Raw genomic sequence first — 13,731 nt, 5'->3', positions numbered from 1 at the left:
GCATCCTTTTCTAATGCTCTTCATGTTACCCAAACTTGAGGTTTTTTTTGTCTGCATTATGTTGGACACTGCCTTCATTTGAATGGTATAGCCAGTTCCTTATATCTTAAACTTTAACGATGTTGAGCCCATTACTACATCTAATTTAACAAACAGTCATGGAAGGAAGTTTTTATTTTAATTTTATTTAGAGATACAGCACAGTAGCAGGCCCTTCTGGCCCAATGATCGCATGTTGCTCAATCACACCCATGTGACCAATTGTCCGACTAACCTACACTTATTTGGAATGTTGGAGGAGACCGGAGCACCCAGTGGAAATCCCTGTGGCTACGGGGAGAACGTACAAACCCCTCATAGATAGCAGCAAGAAATGAGTCTAAGTTGCTGGCACTATAATGTTGTTACACTAACCACTACACTACCTGGCAACCCCAAGTTCTGTACCATAAGAACATAGAAACTGGAGGCACAGTAGTCATAATGTCATACAGCATGCATGCAGTCTTTTGGCTCAACTCATCCACACTAAATGTTTTGACCAGTGAGATAGTCCCATCAATCTTTGCTTAGCCCTTAGCTGTCTAAACCTCTCCTATCCATGAATTTATATAGGTATATTTTAAACTGTTGGTAATATGCTTGCCCCAACCATTGATCCTGGCAGTTCTTTCCAAATATGAACCACCCTTTGTGTGAAGAAGCTGCCTTTCATATTTCTTTTCAATCCCTTGTTTCGGATCTTAAGTCTATGTCTTCCTGGCTTTTGTACCTTCTCCTTGGGAAGAAGACTATGTGCTTTCACCCTGTCTATGCCCTTCATGATCTGGTAACCCTCTCTCACCTTCTCATCTCCTGCATTCTAGGGAATAAAGTCCTAGTCTACACAAACTCCCCATGTAATTCAGCTCTCCAAGTCCAGTCAACGTCCTGGTAAATCTTTTCTACAAGTGAAACCTCACTAATATCTGAAGTAACTGCAGCATAACTCCCCAACTCCTATATTCAATGTCCCAACTGATGAACACCAGGCTGAGGAGGGGAGAAATGGATCAGTCATGATGAAATGGCAGAGCAGACTTGATGGGCCAAATGGTCTAATTCTGCTCCTATGTCTTAAGGTCTTATGCCAAATGCTTTATTCACCATCCTGGCTATCTGCGATGTTCCTTTCAGTGAATTAGATACTGTGTAAAAGTCTTAGGCACATATACCAAATAGCCAGGACGCCTAAGACTTGGACAGGACAATATATACTTGCACCCCTAGGTCGCTCTGTTCCAGAACACTCACTCTTCAGGGCCCCTACTCTTCACTGGGTAGCATGGTAGCATCTCAGTTAGCAGAATCACTTTACAGTGCCAACTTCGGGAACTGGGATGAAACCGGAGCACCCAGGAAAATACAGGGAAAATATGAAAACCCTACACATGCAGTTGGAGGTTAGGATTGTTGCAGCTGTGAGACACCAACTTACTCGCTGAGCCACTTTGCTACACAAACTATGCAAATTGCTGCATCATGTAGACTCACAGAATAATAGATATCGTTGTAAGAAATGGGCTTTAAGCAAAATAGATATTTCTGGGTGGCAGGATGGCATGGCAGTCAGCATAACTATAACAACAGCAGCATTCTGGGTTCAATTCCACCTATGTCCGTAGGGACTTTGTACATTCTCCCCATGACCGCGTGGGTTGTCTCTAGGTTCTCCAGTTTCCTCCCACATTCCAATGATGTGCAGGTTAGTAGGTTAATTGGTCACATGGGTGTATTTGCACTGGAAGGGCCTGCATCTCAAAATAAAGAAGAGTAGGTTAACTGGAAGGACAGTTAATCCTCAGGATTTATCTTTGAAGAGCCTGTTATATAGTATGTTTGCAGAATAGCTAAGAGCCTATTGAAATTGCAATTTATCATATCCTCACAGGGAGATGTCCCGGATTCTTGTGTCAGTTATCATCTCCCAGTTGGTAGAACGCTAATGAAGATTCTAACTGTCCTGAAATGCTTACCAAGCTTTACTTCTGCATTCTCAGTCAATAACACGTTCTGTCCTTTGATGTCACGATGGATGACGTGGTGAGAGTGAAGATGGGCCAGTCCCTGCAGGTACAATTTAATGAAATGGAACAGTGTAAATTACATGATGGACCACAAACATTGGCGGGGATGGTATTTACTTTGACTCTACACTGATCACAAATGTGCTTTAGATCATATGACAAGGAGACAAGAGCAACCATTAACTGCGTACACTGCATAAAAACAAAACAAACAGATTATTGTGTCAAGTTTTTGTCACCTCATTAGGGGAGGGCGGTTGAAGCTTTAAATAGGATCCAGGGGAGATTTACCAGGTTGCTGCCTGGATTAGGGAGTATGTCTTAAAGGGATAGGTAGAGTGAACTAGTGTTTTTCTCTTGGAGCAAAGAAGAATGAGAGGTGACTAAATAAAGGTGTACAATATGATAAGAGGCATAGATTGAGTAGATAGTCAAATAGTTTTTCCCAAGGCAGAAATTGCCAATATGAGGAGGCATATTTTTAAAGTGATTGGAGGAAAGTATGGGGGGATGTCAGAGGTAAGTTTATCACACAGAGAGTGGTGGGTGCATGGAACCTACTGCAATGGGTGGTGGTAGAAGCACATTTAAAAGACTCTTAGACAGGCATAAGGATGAAAGAAAAAATGTAAGGCTATGGGAGGAAAGGATTAGATTGATCTTGAAGTAGGTTGAAAAGTTGACACAACATCATGAGCCAAAGGGCCTGTACTGTGCTGTAGTGTCTTATGTTTGAGATGCAGGAGTAGAAGGCTCCAATGACTGCAGATGCTGAAATTTGGAGGAAAAATGCGAGTTGCTGGAGGAACTCAACAGGTCAGGCAGCATCTGTGAAGGAAACATTTTGGGCCGAAGATCCATTATCTGGACTGAATGATAGAGGGAGATCATCTATATGCAATGTATGAAAAATCTTTCAGGCTTAAGTCTCAGATAATTTACAAGGATTTCAAACTACAAGAATGACCAGTTACTTTAAAATGTTAAGAACCTAACTCCTTTGAACCACTTCCCCTTTAAATACTCTCAAGCTTACTCTAGTGCTTAGCCCCAATCACCATTCAAGGCACTTATAACACTTCAGATATTTAACACCACAGCTCTAAGATTATTGGCTCGCCTAATCATCAGTTCAGTTATTTCAGCCTCAATATAAACATGCCTTTGAACCTTCTCCACAATTTAATACATTCATGGCTTACTTTCTATCTCAGTGTCATGCTCCTGCTCTTCTCCTGTGCTCTTGATGTCTTTTACACTCAGAAATCGATCAACATCTCTAAATATGTTAACTGTCTTTCTGTGGTAGAGAATTCCACAGGTTAACTGCCCTCTGAGTGTAGACATTTCTCATTTCAGTCCTAGCTTTATAACCACATCCTGAGACTATGACCCTTGATCTAGAACCAGTCCTTCCAACTCACCAAGCCAGAAGAAACATCCTCCCAGAAAAAGCATCCAACTTGCATCCAATCCTATCTGAACTTTAAATATTTCCATGAGACTTCTACTCATTTTCTAAACAAGCGTACATTCTTCAGTCTTAACACCATATTCTGCATTCTGTTATTGCTTTTCTCTGCAAATCCTGATGTGATTGGCATGTATGGTTGGTTGCATGGACTTTCACTAAACCTCAGTACAATAATAAACCAATTACAAGTCTACTTGACCCAGTCTGCCCTTTCTCTTGTGACTTTGAGAGTCTGAGGCCAAGGACTGGATACCTGAAAGTGGACTGTTCTGTGTTGTTGTCACTGGAAAATGTGGCAGCACTTGTGGGCTGCTCCCAACACATCCTTGGGTGTGTTGGTTGTTAACACAAATGACACATTTCATTATATGTTTCCATGTACATGAGATGAATAAATCGGACCTGACATTCTGTAATGGCAGAGCCTCTCCCACAAAAGCTATCCCTTTAATGCCCACCCTCCTTAATCACTGGGACCTCAACAACCACTTCAGGACTCATTTCCTCAACATTCCCCCGATTTCTGAATGGACACTGAACCCATGAACACTACTTCACTACTTAAAAAAAAAATTATGTTCTGCACTACTTATTTTAACCTAACTATTATATATATAATTACTGTAATTCTTTTTTCTCTGTATTTATCATGCATTGCATTGTACTGCTACTGCAAAGTTTACAAATTTCTCGACATATACCGGTGATCTTAAACCTGATTCTGATTCATAAACCACTCAGCAAACTCCACCAAGCATTGTGTATACTTTCCCCACAAACACTCAGCTCTTCAATGACTAATCATTCACTGAGAAGTCAAAGGTCACAAGTCAGAGGTTATGAACCACAGGTCACATACCTTTCGAAGGGAGGTGGTCTATTTATCATTGGGATTGGAATAGAAATTGGTTTATTGATATCTCTTGTGCCGAGGTACAGTGATACACTTGTCTTGCATACTGTTCAGATAGACCCATTTCTTAGTGCACAAAAGTGGTACAAAGTAAAACAATAACAGAATGCAGAATAAAGTGCAACAATTACAGAGAGAGTGCAGTGAAGGTAAACAATAAGGTGCAAGATCATAACGAGGTAGATTGTGAGGTCAAGAGTCCATCTTATCATACGAGGGAACCATTCAATAATCTTATAACAATGGAATAGAAGCTGTACTTGAATCTGGTGGTACGTGCTTTCAGGATTTTGTATCTTCTGTCCAGTTGGAGAGGGGAGAGTGAAAACAAGAGGGCAGAGTGTAATATAAGAAGCGAGCAGATAGGATTAAAATGTGATACCTCCACCACATTGTAGCAAAGCATAATGATTGAACCATATTCTTTGAAAATCTTTAGCCATTGCTTAGGCTTCAGATTGTTGGACTGAATACACAATTTCACCTTGGAGGATACAGTTAATAACAATCACAAGCTTCACAGTTCAAAGTAAATTTATTTTCAAAATAATTCATAAGTTGCCATATCCTATACTGATTAATTTTCTTGATGGCATTCACAGGAAAACATTGAAATACAATAGCATCAATGAAAAAGTATACACAGCAACTGAGAAACAGTCACAAGTGGTCCAGTGTAAAATCACTGATGTAGCAATCTTATAGAATGAGTTTTCTAATTGCTATTCCAACTTACCCGTAGAACTTCCCGACAGATGTACGCTATCCAGTCCTCCTTCAAGCTGTTGCCTTTGGTTTTCTTGACCAGGTCAGTGACAGAGCCTGCTCCACAGAACTCCATTACCAGCTGTAAATAAAAGTAAAAGGAAACATGGGAAGGTGAGTTTCCATTGTTAAGCACATCCTTATGTTGTTTTTGGTTGTTAATGCAAACAACACACTTCATTGTATGCTTCGATGTACATGTAATAAATAAATGAATTTGAATCGGAGTCAAATATCCACAGCAAAGATCTGGTGCCTTCACGATTCCAGGTCACTAGCACAGATATTCCTTCATTACTCCTTTATAAGGGGAAATATTCTGCTGAACTTCAAAGTTATTGTCAACGAAAGTATAAACTATACAACCTTGAGATTTGTTTTGCTTACAGGCAGTCGCAAAGCAAGGAACCTGAAGCAAAACAATTAAAAAAATAAGATCAACCCCCAGTTCCCACAGGGAAAGAAAGAAAAAACACAAAACAAATCATATAAACAATCGAAGCAGGCAACAACAACAGCATTCCGAACCGAATTGAGTCCTTAGATCCAAATCCCCGGAACAGGCCCAAAGCCTTAGTGATCATTTCATCACAGTAGCGGGGCAAATCACCACAAAGATTGCAGTCTCAAAGTACAGCAGCTGGGGACAGCCTCTCAGCCTTAGCGTTGTGGCGAGAGAAGCCCCCAGACTACATTGGTCAGCATCTAAATTGTCTCAATATTTTGGTGTCTCTAAGATTGACAACAAAGCTTTTAGAAAGAAAAGGGGATAGTAATTGGTGTTATGTGAATACGGTATTATTCCTCAGTACTTCTAATTAACCATTCACAGATGAGTAACGTACTGCATCAATCTCACTTCCACCCTTGTTTGGTCCAAAGGCAATTAGATGGTATTGCTCTCATGAAAGATATGTTAAATTCACTTATAAAGACCCAGGACATTAGTCATACTGTGTAACAATCATTGTTTTTCTCCTTTACACTCATGTATTGAAGAATAACAATAAATAATTTTGAATCTTGAATCTACTGAGATTCTACTTATTTATTTAGAGATACAGTGCAGAACAGGCCCTTCCAGCCCAACAATCTGCATCGCCCAGCAGCTCACCTATCGAACCCTTGCCTAGTCACAGGACAACTTACAATGACTAATTAATGTACGAACAGTCTTTGGACTGTGGGAAGAATTGACCCCCCCGAACTGTAATAGCGTCGCACTAACTGCTTCGCCACAATGATGCCCCACTCTTTCATCCAAATAAGAGAGAAGACTTGGCCTTGGACTGCTCTGTAAGCAATACTAATGTGTTCAATGACTACACAGCCTTTGCAAAAAGACAAGGTAACTATTCAAGATTTTCCAACTCTTGATGTGATCCAGCCTGCCGCAGTAACATGATATCCATTTAAGAAATTTAGTAAGTAACTGTGCATCCATAAAGAAGCTTTGTTACCTTGTAAATTTTAAACAAGCCCAGTTCCTGAGAAAGCATGAAGCCTCAAGTCGTAAGACCATAAGATATAGGAGCAGAATTAGGCCATTTGGTCCATTGAGTCTGCTCTGCCATTTCATCATGGCTGATCCAATTTTTCTCACGGCTTCAATCTCCTGCCATTCCGCTGTATTCCTTCCTGTCCTAACCAGTCAAGAATCTATCAACTTCTGCATTAAATACACAAAGACTTGGCCGCTACAGCTGCCTGTGTCAAAGAATTCCACAGATTCATCACTCTCTAGCTAAAGAAATTCCTCTTCATCTCCATTCTATAAGGTCACCCTCCTATGTTGAAACTATGTCCTCAGGTCTTAGACTCTCCCATCAAGGGATATACCCTCTCCACGTCCACACTATCAAGGCCTTTCACCATTCGTTAGGTTTCAATTAGACTATCGATCATACGTGAATACATGCTCAGAGCCATCAGATGCTCTTCATATGACAAAATATTCAATCCTAGAATAATTTCCGTGAACTTCCTCTGAACTCTTTCCAGTTTCACCACATTCTTTCTAAGGCAAGGGGCCCAAACCTGCTCACAATGTTTCAAGTGAGGCCGATCAGTAAAGTATCAACTTCCGCCTTAAATAAACCCATGCACTTGGCCTTCACCACAGTCTGTGGCAGAGCATTCCACAGATTCACTACTCTGCCTAACAAAATTCCTCCTTTGCTCTGTTCTAAAAAGTTGCCCCTCACTTATGAGTCTGTGCCTCTATTTCTGGATACCTCCACCATAGGAAGCATCTTCTTCACATCATCCTATCTGGTCCTTTCAACATTTGGTAGGTTCCAATGAGCTCCCCCCTCCACATTCTTCTAAATTCCAGTGAGTACAGGCCCAAAGCTGCCAAATGCTCCTCATATGTTAACCATTTTATTCCCAGAATCATCCTCATAAACCTCCTCTAGACTCTCTCCAATGTCAATATATCCTTTCTGAGATAAGGGGCCAAAAAACTATTGACAGTACTCCAAGTGTGGCCTGACTAGTGTCTTATAAAGGGTCAGCATTATCTCCTTGCTTTTATATTCTTGAAATACTGTAAATGTCAACATTGCATTTGCCTTCTTTACCACAGACTGATCCTGTAAATTAACCTTTTGTGAATTTTGCACGAGGGCTCCTAAGTCCCTCTGATATTTGAACCTTCTCCCCATTTAGATAATAGTCCACTGTATTGTTCCTTTCACCAAATGCATATTTGTAAATTTCCCAGTACTGTATTCCATCTGCCACTTTTTTGCTCATTCTTCCAATTTATCTAAGTCCTGTTGTAATCGTATTGGTTCTTCAGGATTACTTACCCCTCCATCTATCATTGTATCACCCACAAACTTTGGTCTAGGTGACTTATCTTAAGACCTTTGAGTTTGCCGAGCACTTTTTCCTTTGTAATAGTAATGGCACTCACTCCTGCTTCCTGATACTCATGGACCACTGGCACATGGCTAGTGTCTTCCACAATGAAGACTGATGGAAAGTATTTATTAAGTTCATCTGCCATTTCTTTGTCGCCCATTACTACCTCACCACCATCACTTTCCGGGCGTTCTATATCAATTCTCACCTCCCTTTTACTCTTTATATAACTGAAAGATCTTTCAGTTTCATGCTTTATATTATTAGCTAGTTTGCCCTCATGTTTCATTTTTTCCTTTATAGCTTTTTAGTTGCCTTTTGTTGGATTTTAAAAGCTTCCCAGTTATCAAACTTCCCACTCACTTTTGCTACTATATATGCCCTTTCCTTGGCTTTTATTCAGTCCTTAACTTCCTTTGTCAGCCATGGTTGCCCCTGCCCTTTGCCTACTTCTTCCGTGGGACTTATCTATCGTGCGCCTTGTGAACTATTCCCAGAAACTTCAGCCACCTCCGCTCTGCTGTCATCCCCACCAGAATCCTCCTCCAACCCACCTGGGCAAGCTCCTCTCTCATGCCTCTGTAATTCCCTTTATTCCACTGCAATATTGATACATGTGACTTATGCTCCTCTCTCACAAATTTTGAGTATGAAATCAATAATATTATGATCACTGCCACCTAAGGGTGCTTTTCCATTAAGCTCCCTCATAAGATCTGGGTTATTACACAACACCCAATATAAGATAGCCTTTTCCTAAGTAGGCTCAAGCACAAGCTACTCTAAAAAGCCATCTAATAGGCATTCAACAAATTCCCTCTCTTGCGATCTGACACCAACCTGATTTCCCAATCCCCTTGCATATTGAAGACCCCCATTACAAATGTGTCATTACCTTTATTACATTCCTTTTCCAGCTCCCTTTGCAATCTCAACCCCATATATTGGCTACTATATGGAGGCCTATTTGATTCCCATAATGTTGTTTTACCCTTGCAATTTCTGAACTCCACCCACAAAAAAATCACCACTTTCTAACCCATTGTCACCTCTTTCTGAAGATGTAATTCCATCTCCTACCAAAACAGCCAGACCACTACCTATGCCTTCTTGTCTGTCCTTTCCATACAAAGTTTATCCTTCGATGTTAAGCTCCAGACTATGGCCTTCTTTCCACCATGACTCAGTGATGCCCACAACGTCATACTGATCAATCTTTAATTGAGCCACGAGTTCGTTCACCTTATTCCAAATGCTACATGCATTTAAATACAGCACCTTCAGTCCTGCATTCCTTGACCTTTTTGAATTTTGCCTCCATGGTACAACTTAACTCTGCTCTGTCTGCATTTGTATCCCATCATTGGTTTGTCCTTCCTTACATTCATGTTACATCCATCATCGACTTGTAAACCTACTGGCTCATCCTCAGCTCTATCATATTAGTTCCTATACCCCTGACATATTACTTTAAACCACTCCAAAAACTCTAGTAAACCTGCCTGCAAGAATATTGGTCCCCCTCAGAGTGAAGTGTAATCTGTCAATTTGCACCTCATTTTTTGTATATTCTCTCCACTTAGAAAATAGTCAACCCTTTCATTTCTTCTACCGAAGTGCATGACCGTACACTTCCTGACACTGTATTCCATCTGTCACTTTGCCCATTCTCCTAGTCTGTCTCAGTGCTTCTGGAGCTTCTCCACTTCCTCAAACTACCTGCCCCTCCACCTACCTTCATATGATCTACAAACTTTGCAACAAAGCCATCAATTCTATTATCCAAATCATTGACGTAAAAAGAATCGGTTCCAACAAAGACCTGTATGGAAAACCGCTAGTCATCAGCAGCCAACCAGAAATGGTTCCTTTCATTACCACTCTTTGCCTCCTGCCAATCAGCCACTGCTTTATGCTTGCTAGAATCTTTCCCGCAAAGCCATAGCTTGTTAAGTAACGTCATGTGTGGCACCTTATCAACAGTCTTCTGAAAAGCCAAGTACACATCAATAAATTCCCTATTGCCTATCCTTACTACTTCTTCAAAAAAATCCAACAGACTTGTCTGGCAAGATTTTCCCTTGAGGAATCCATGCTGACTATGGCCTATTTTATCATGTGCTTCCAAGTACCCTGAGACCTCATTCTTAACAATTGACTCCAACATCTTCCCAAATGCTGACATCAGACTAACTGGCCTATAATATCTTTTCTTTTTCTGCATCTCTCCTTTCTTGAACAGTGGAGTGACATTTGCAATTTTCCAGTCTTCCCGAACCATTCCAGAATCTAGTGATTTTGGAAAGATCATTACTGCTGCCTCCACAATCTCTTCAGCCATCTCTTTAAAACTCTGGATTGTACACTACCTGGCCTTTCAGTTTCCCAAGAACTTTCTCTCTAGTAATGATAACTTCACACTTTTCATGACCTCTGATACCTGGAGATTCCATCATACTGCTAGCATCTTCCAAATGGAAGAATGATATAATATACTTCTTCAGTTTGTTCGCCATTTTCTTGTCCCCATTACTACCTCTCCAGGATCATTTTGCAGTGGTCCAATATCTACTCTCTCCTTTCTTTTAGACTTCACATATCTGAAGAAACTTTTGAAATCCTCTGTAATATTATTGGCTAGCTTAATTTCATATTCCATCTTTACCTTCTTAATGATGTTTTTAGTTGCCTTCTGTTGGTTTTTAAAAGCTTCCTAATCTTCTAACTCTTGCTGTATTATATGCCCTCTCTTTCGCTTTTATGTTTGGTCTGACTTCCCATGTTAGGCACAGTTGTGTCATCTTGTCTTTAGAATACTTTTTCCTCGTTGGGATGTATATATCCTGTGCCTTCTGAATTGCTTCCAGAAATCCCAGCCATTGCTGCTCTGCCATCATCCCTGCCAGTATTCTTTGCCAGTCAGTTCTGGCCTACTCCTCTCTCATGCCTCTGTAATTCCCTTTACTCTACTCTAATACTGATACATCTGAAGTTAGCTTCTCCTTCTCAAATTTCAGGGTGAATTCAATCATTTTATCATCTTTCTCCCAAGGGATCACCTGCCCTCAGCATTCTTTTACCTTAAACTCTCTAATCCATTCAAATCCATTGCACAACACCCAATCCAGAATAGCTGATTCCCTATTGGGCTCAACCACTAACTACTCTAAAAAGCCATCTTGTAGGCATTCTAGAAGCTCCCCCTCTTGGAATCCTGCACCAACCTGATTTTCCCAGTTTACCAGCATTTTGAAATCACCCGTGACCTTTGTAAAATTGTCCTTTTGGCATGCATTTTCTATCTCCCGTTGTAATTTGGTGGCCACATCCATACTACTGTTTGGGGATCTGTATTTTACCCTTGCAGTTCTTAGCTCTATCCACAATAATTCTGTCCATAATTCACCTCTTTCTAATGATTTGATTACATTTTTTTTACCAACAGAGCAATGCCATCCCTCTGCCTTCCTGCCTGTCCTTTTGATACAATGTGTATTCTTGAACATTAAACTCCCAGCTAAAATCTTTTTTTGGCCATGATTCAGTGATGCCTACAACATCATGCATACCAATCTGTAATTGTGCTACAAGTTCACCTTCCTTATTCCATATACTGCACGTATTCAAATGTAACACCTTCAATCCTTTTCACTCTTTTCGATTTTGTCCACCTTTTACGTGGTCACTCACCCTGTTGACTGCAATTCTGCCTATCAACAGCTTCTCCTCACTACACATTGCCTCTGTTAGTAAAACAAATACCTCATCTTCAGCACGATCACTCTGGTTCTCATCCCCCCCGCCAAAAATTTGCAAATACAAAGAGATTGTGAAGAAAATTGTGTGACAGCACGGAAGAAGATCACAGAAGTAGACAACAGCACTATCTTGTTAAGTAAATCTGATATTTTGAAACACTGAAGCAAAGTCTTCCTGAATGTCTGTAATTGCTGCTACAAACAATCTGTCTGCGTTTTGGATAATACCATCTACAAACAGTGCCCACTTTATCAGGAACACTTGTACACCTGTTTGTTAATGCAAATATCTAATGAGCCAATCAGCCAGATGGCAGCAACTCAATACATAAAAGTATGCAGGCATGGTCAAGGGGTTCAATTGCTATTGAGACCATACATCCAAATGGGGAGGAGAGAAGTGACTTTCACTGTGGAAAGATTGTCGTTACCAGACGGGATGTTTTGAGCCTCTCAGAAACCGCTGATCTTCTGGGATTTTCACGTTCTCTAGAGTTTACAGAGAATGGTGTGAACGCAAAAAACAAAAATCCAGTGAATGGCATTTCTGTTGGCAAAAATGCCTTATTAATAAGAGAGGTCAGACTGGTTTCAGCTGACGAGAACACAACAGTAACTCAAATAGCCATGCATCACAACTGTGATGTGCAGAAGGGCCTCTCTGAATGCACAACACATTGAACCTTGATGTTGATGGGCTACAGCAGCAGAAGATCATGAACATACACTCAGTGGACACTTCATTAGTTACAGGAGGTACATAATAATGTGACTACTGTGTGTACGTTGATTCCATCAATACAAACAGGACACAGGATATCAAAAACACAACAGATTCTGCAGATGCTGGAAATCCTGAGTAACACACAAATAATGCTGCAGGAATTCAGCAGGTCAGGCAGCACCAATGGAAAGGGATAAAACGTCGATGTTTCGGACCAAGTCCCTTCATCAGGACTGGAAAAGAAGGGTGGAGAATCCAGAATAAAAGGGTGAGAGGAGGGTAAGGAATACCAACTAGAAGGTGATAGGTGAAGCCAGGTCAGGGGGAAGGTGGGTAGGTGGGTGGGAGATGGAGGGTTGAAGTAAGAAGCTTGGAGATGATTTGTAGAAAAAGTGAAGGGCTGAAAGGTGAAGGAATCTGACAGGAGAGGAGAATGGAAGATGAGAGAAGGGAGGATCTGTACACAAGTTATGATGTTCAGGGCAAAAATGAACCTTAATCAGTTGTGCCTATAAATTTCCTTTTCCTCCACTTTCTCAGAACAAAAAAAATGAAGATCTGTCAATCCAATCAGCTGAATTAATTAAATGGCTACATTAAACCCAATAAATAAAGTATGTTGTTCAACAACTAAGATGCAGTTTTGGGGAAAATGGACAATTAAGCCATTTAATATAAGCATTTCTTGAATGCTGGTTGACTGAAAAAATAAGCTCTAATTTTGAAGTGACCTTACAGAAATTCCTTTCATAGATTTAATGACATTCTGGCATCAAGATTCAGGGCACTGGACAGCAACTACATATGGAAAACAATTTCTTCTTAGAAACTTTAGAGACAAGGTCAACTGGCCACTTTTCAGGGAGGCAAGGGTAGTATAAAAGTAATTAACAAGTATTCCAAAGATTAGGGGCAGGCAGGGAAATTAATGACCCAAAGAATGGAAGGGAGCGTGAAGAGTGAACAGGGTAGGCTTCATTTTGCATCAAAGACTAACACAGTGCAAGGTGTGTTGTACAAGTAACCCACAAGAGTTGCCATGCTGGAAGTGCCAACATAGCATGCTCACAAATTACTAACCCTAATCTGTACGTCTTTGGAACATGGGAGGTCACGTGGATGACATACAAATTCTTACAGACAGCAATGGTGATTGGACCCTG

The 13,731-nt window shown here is 40.6% G+C and overlaps 1 protein-coding gene across 2 annotated transcripts in view; it reads right to left on the bottom strand.

The window, feature by feature from the left end:
• Window positions 1–13,731, bottom strand: part of LOC140734170 (mitogen-activated protein kinase kinase kinase kinase 4) — a 321,905-nt gene that overhangs the window by 189,579 nt on the left and 118,595 nt on the right. For both annotated transcript variants that reach the window (XM_073057807.1, XM_073057808.1), the window contains exons 5-6: window positions 5,190–5,300; window positions 2,016–2,106 (exon numbers count right to left, since the gene is read on the bottom strand). In XM_073057807.1, coding sequence (XP_072913908.1) covers window positions 2,016–2,106; window positions 5,190–5,300 — 202 coding nt within the window. The remainder of the gene's footprint in view (window positions 1–2,015; window positions 2,107–5,189; window positions 5,301–13,731) is intronic.

The sequence above is a fragment of the Hemitrygon akajei genome, chromosome 10 (assembly GCF_048418815.1).
Source record: "Hemitrygon akajei chromosome 10, sHemAka1.3, whole genome shotgun sequence".
NCBI classification, from domain to species: Eukaryota; Metazoa; Chordata; class Chondrichthyes; order Myliobatiformes; family Dasyatidae; genus Hemitrygon; species Hemitrygon akajei.
This window is presented reverse-complemented; position numbering and strand designations above follow the sequence as displayed.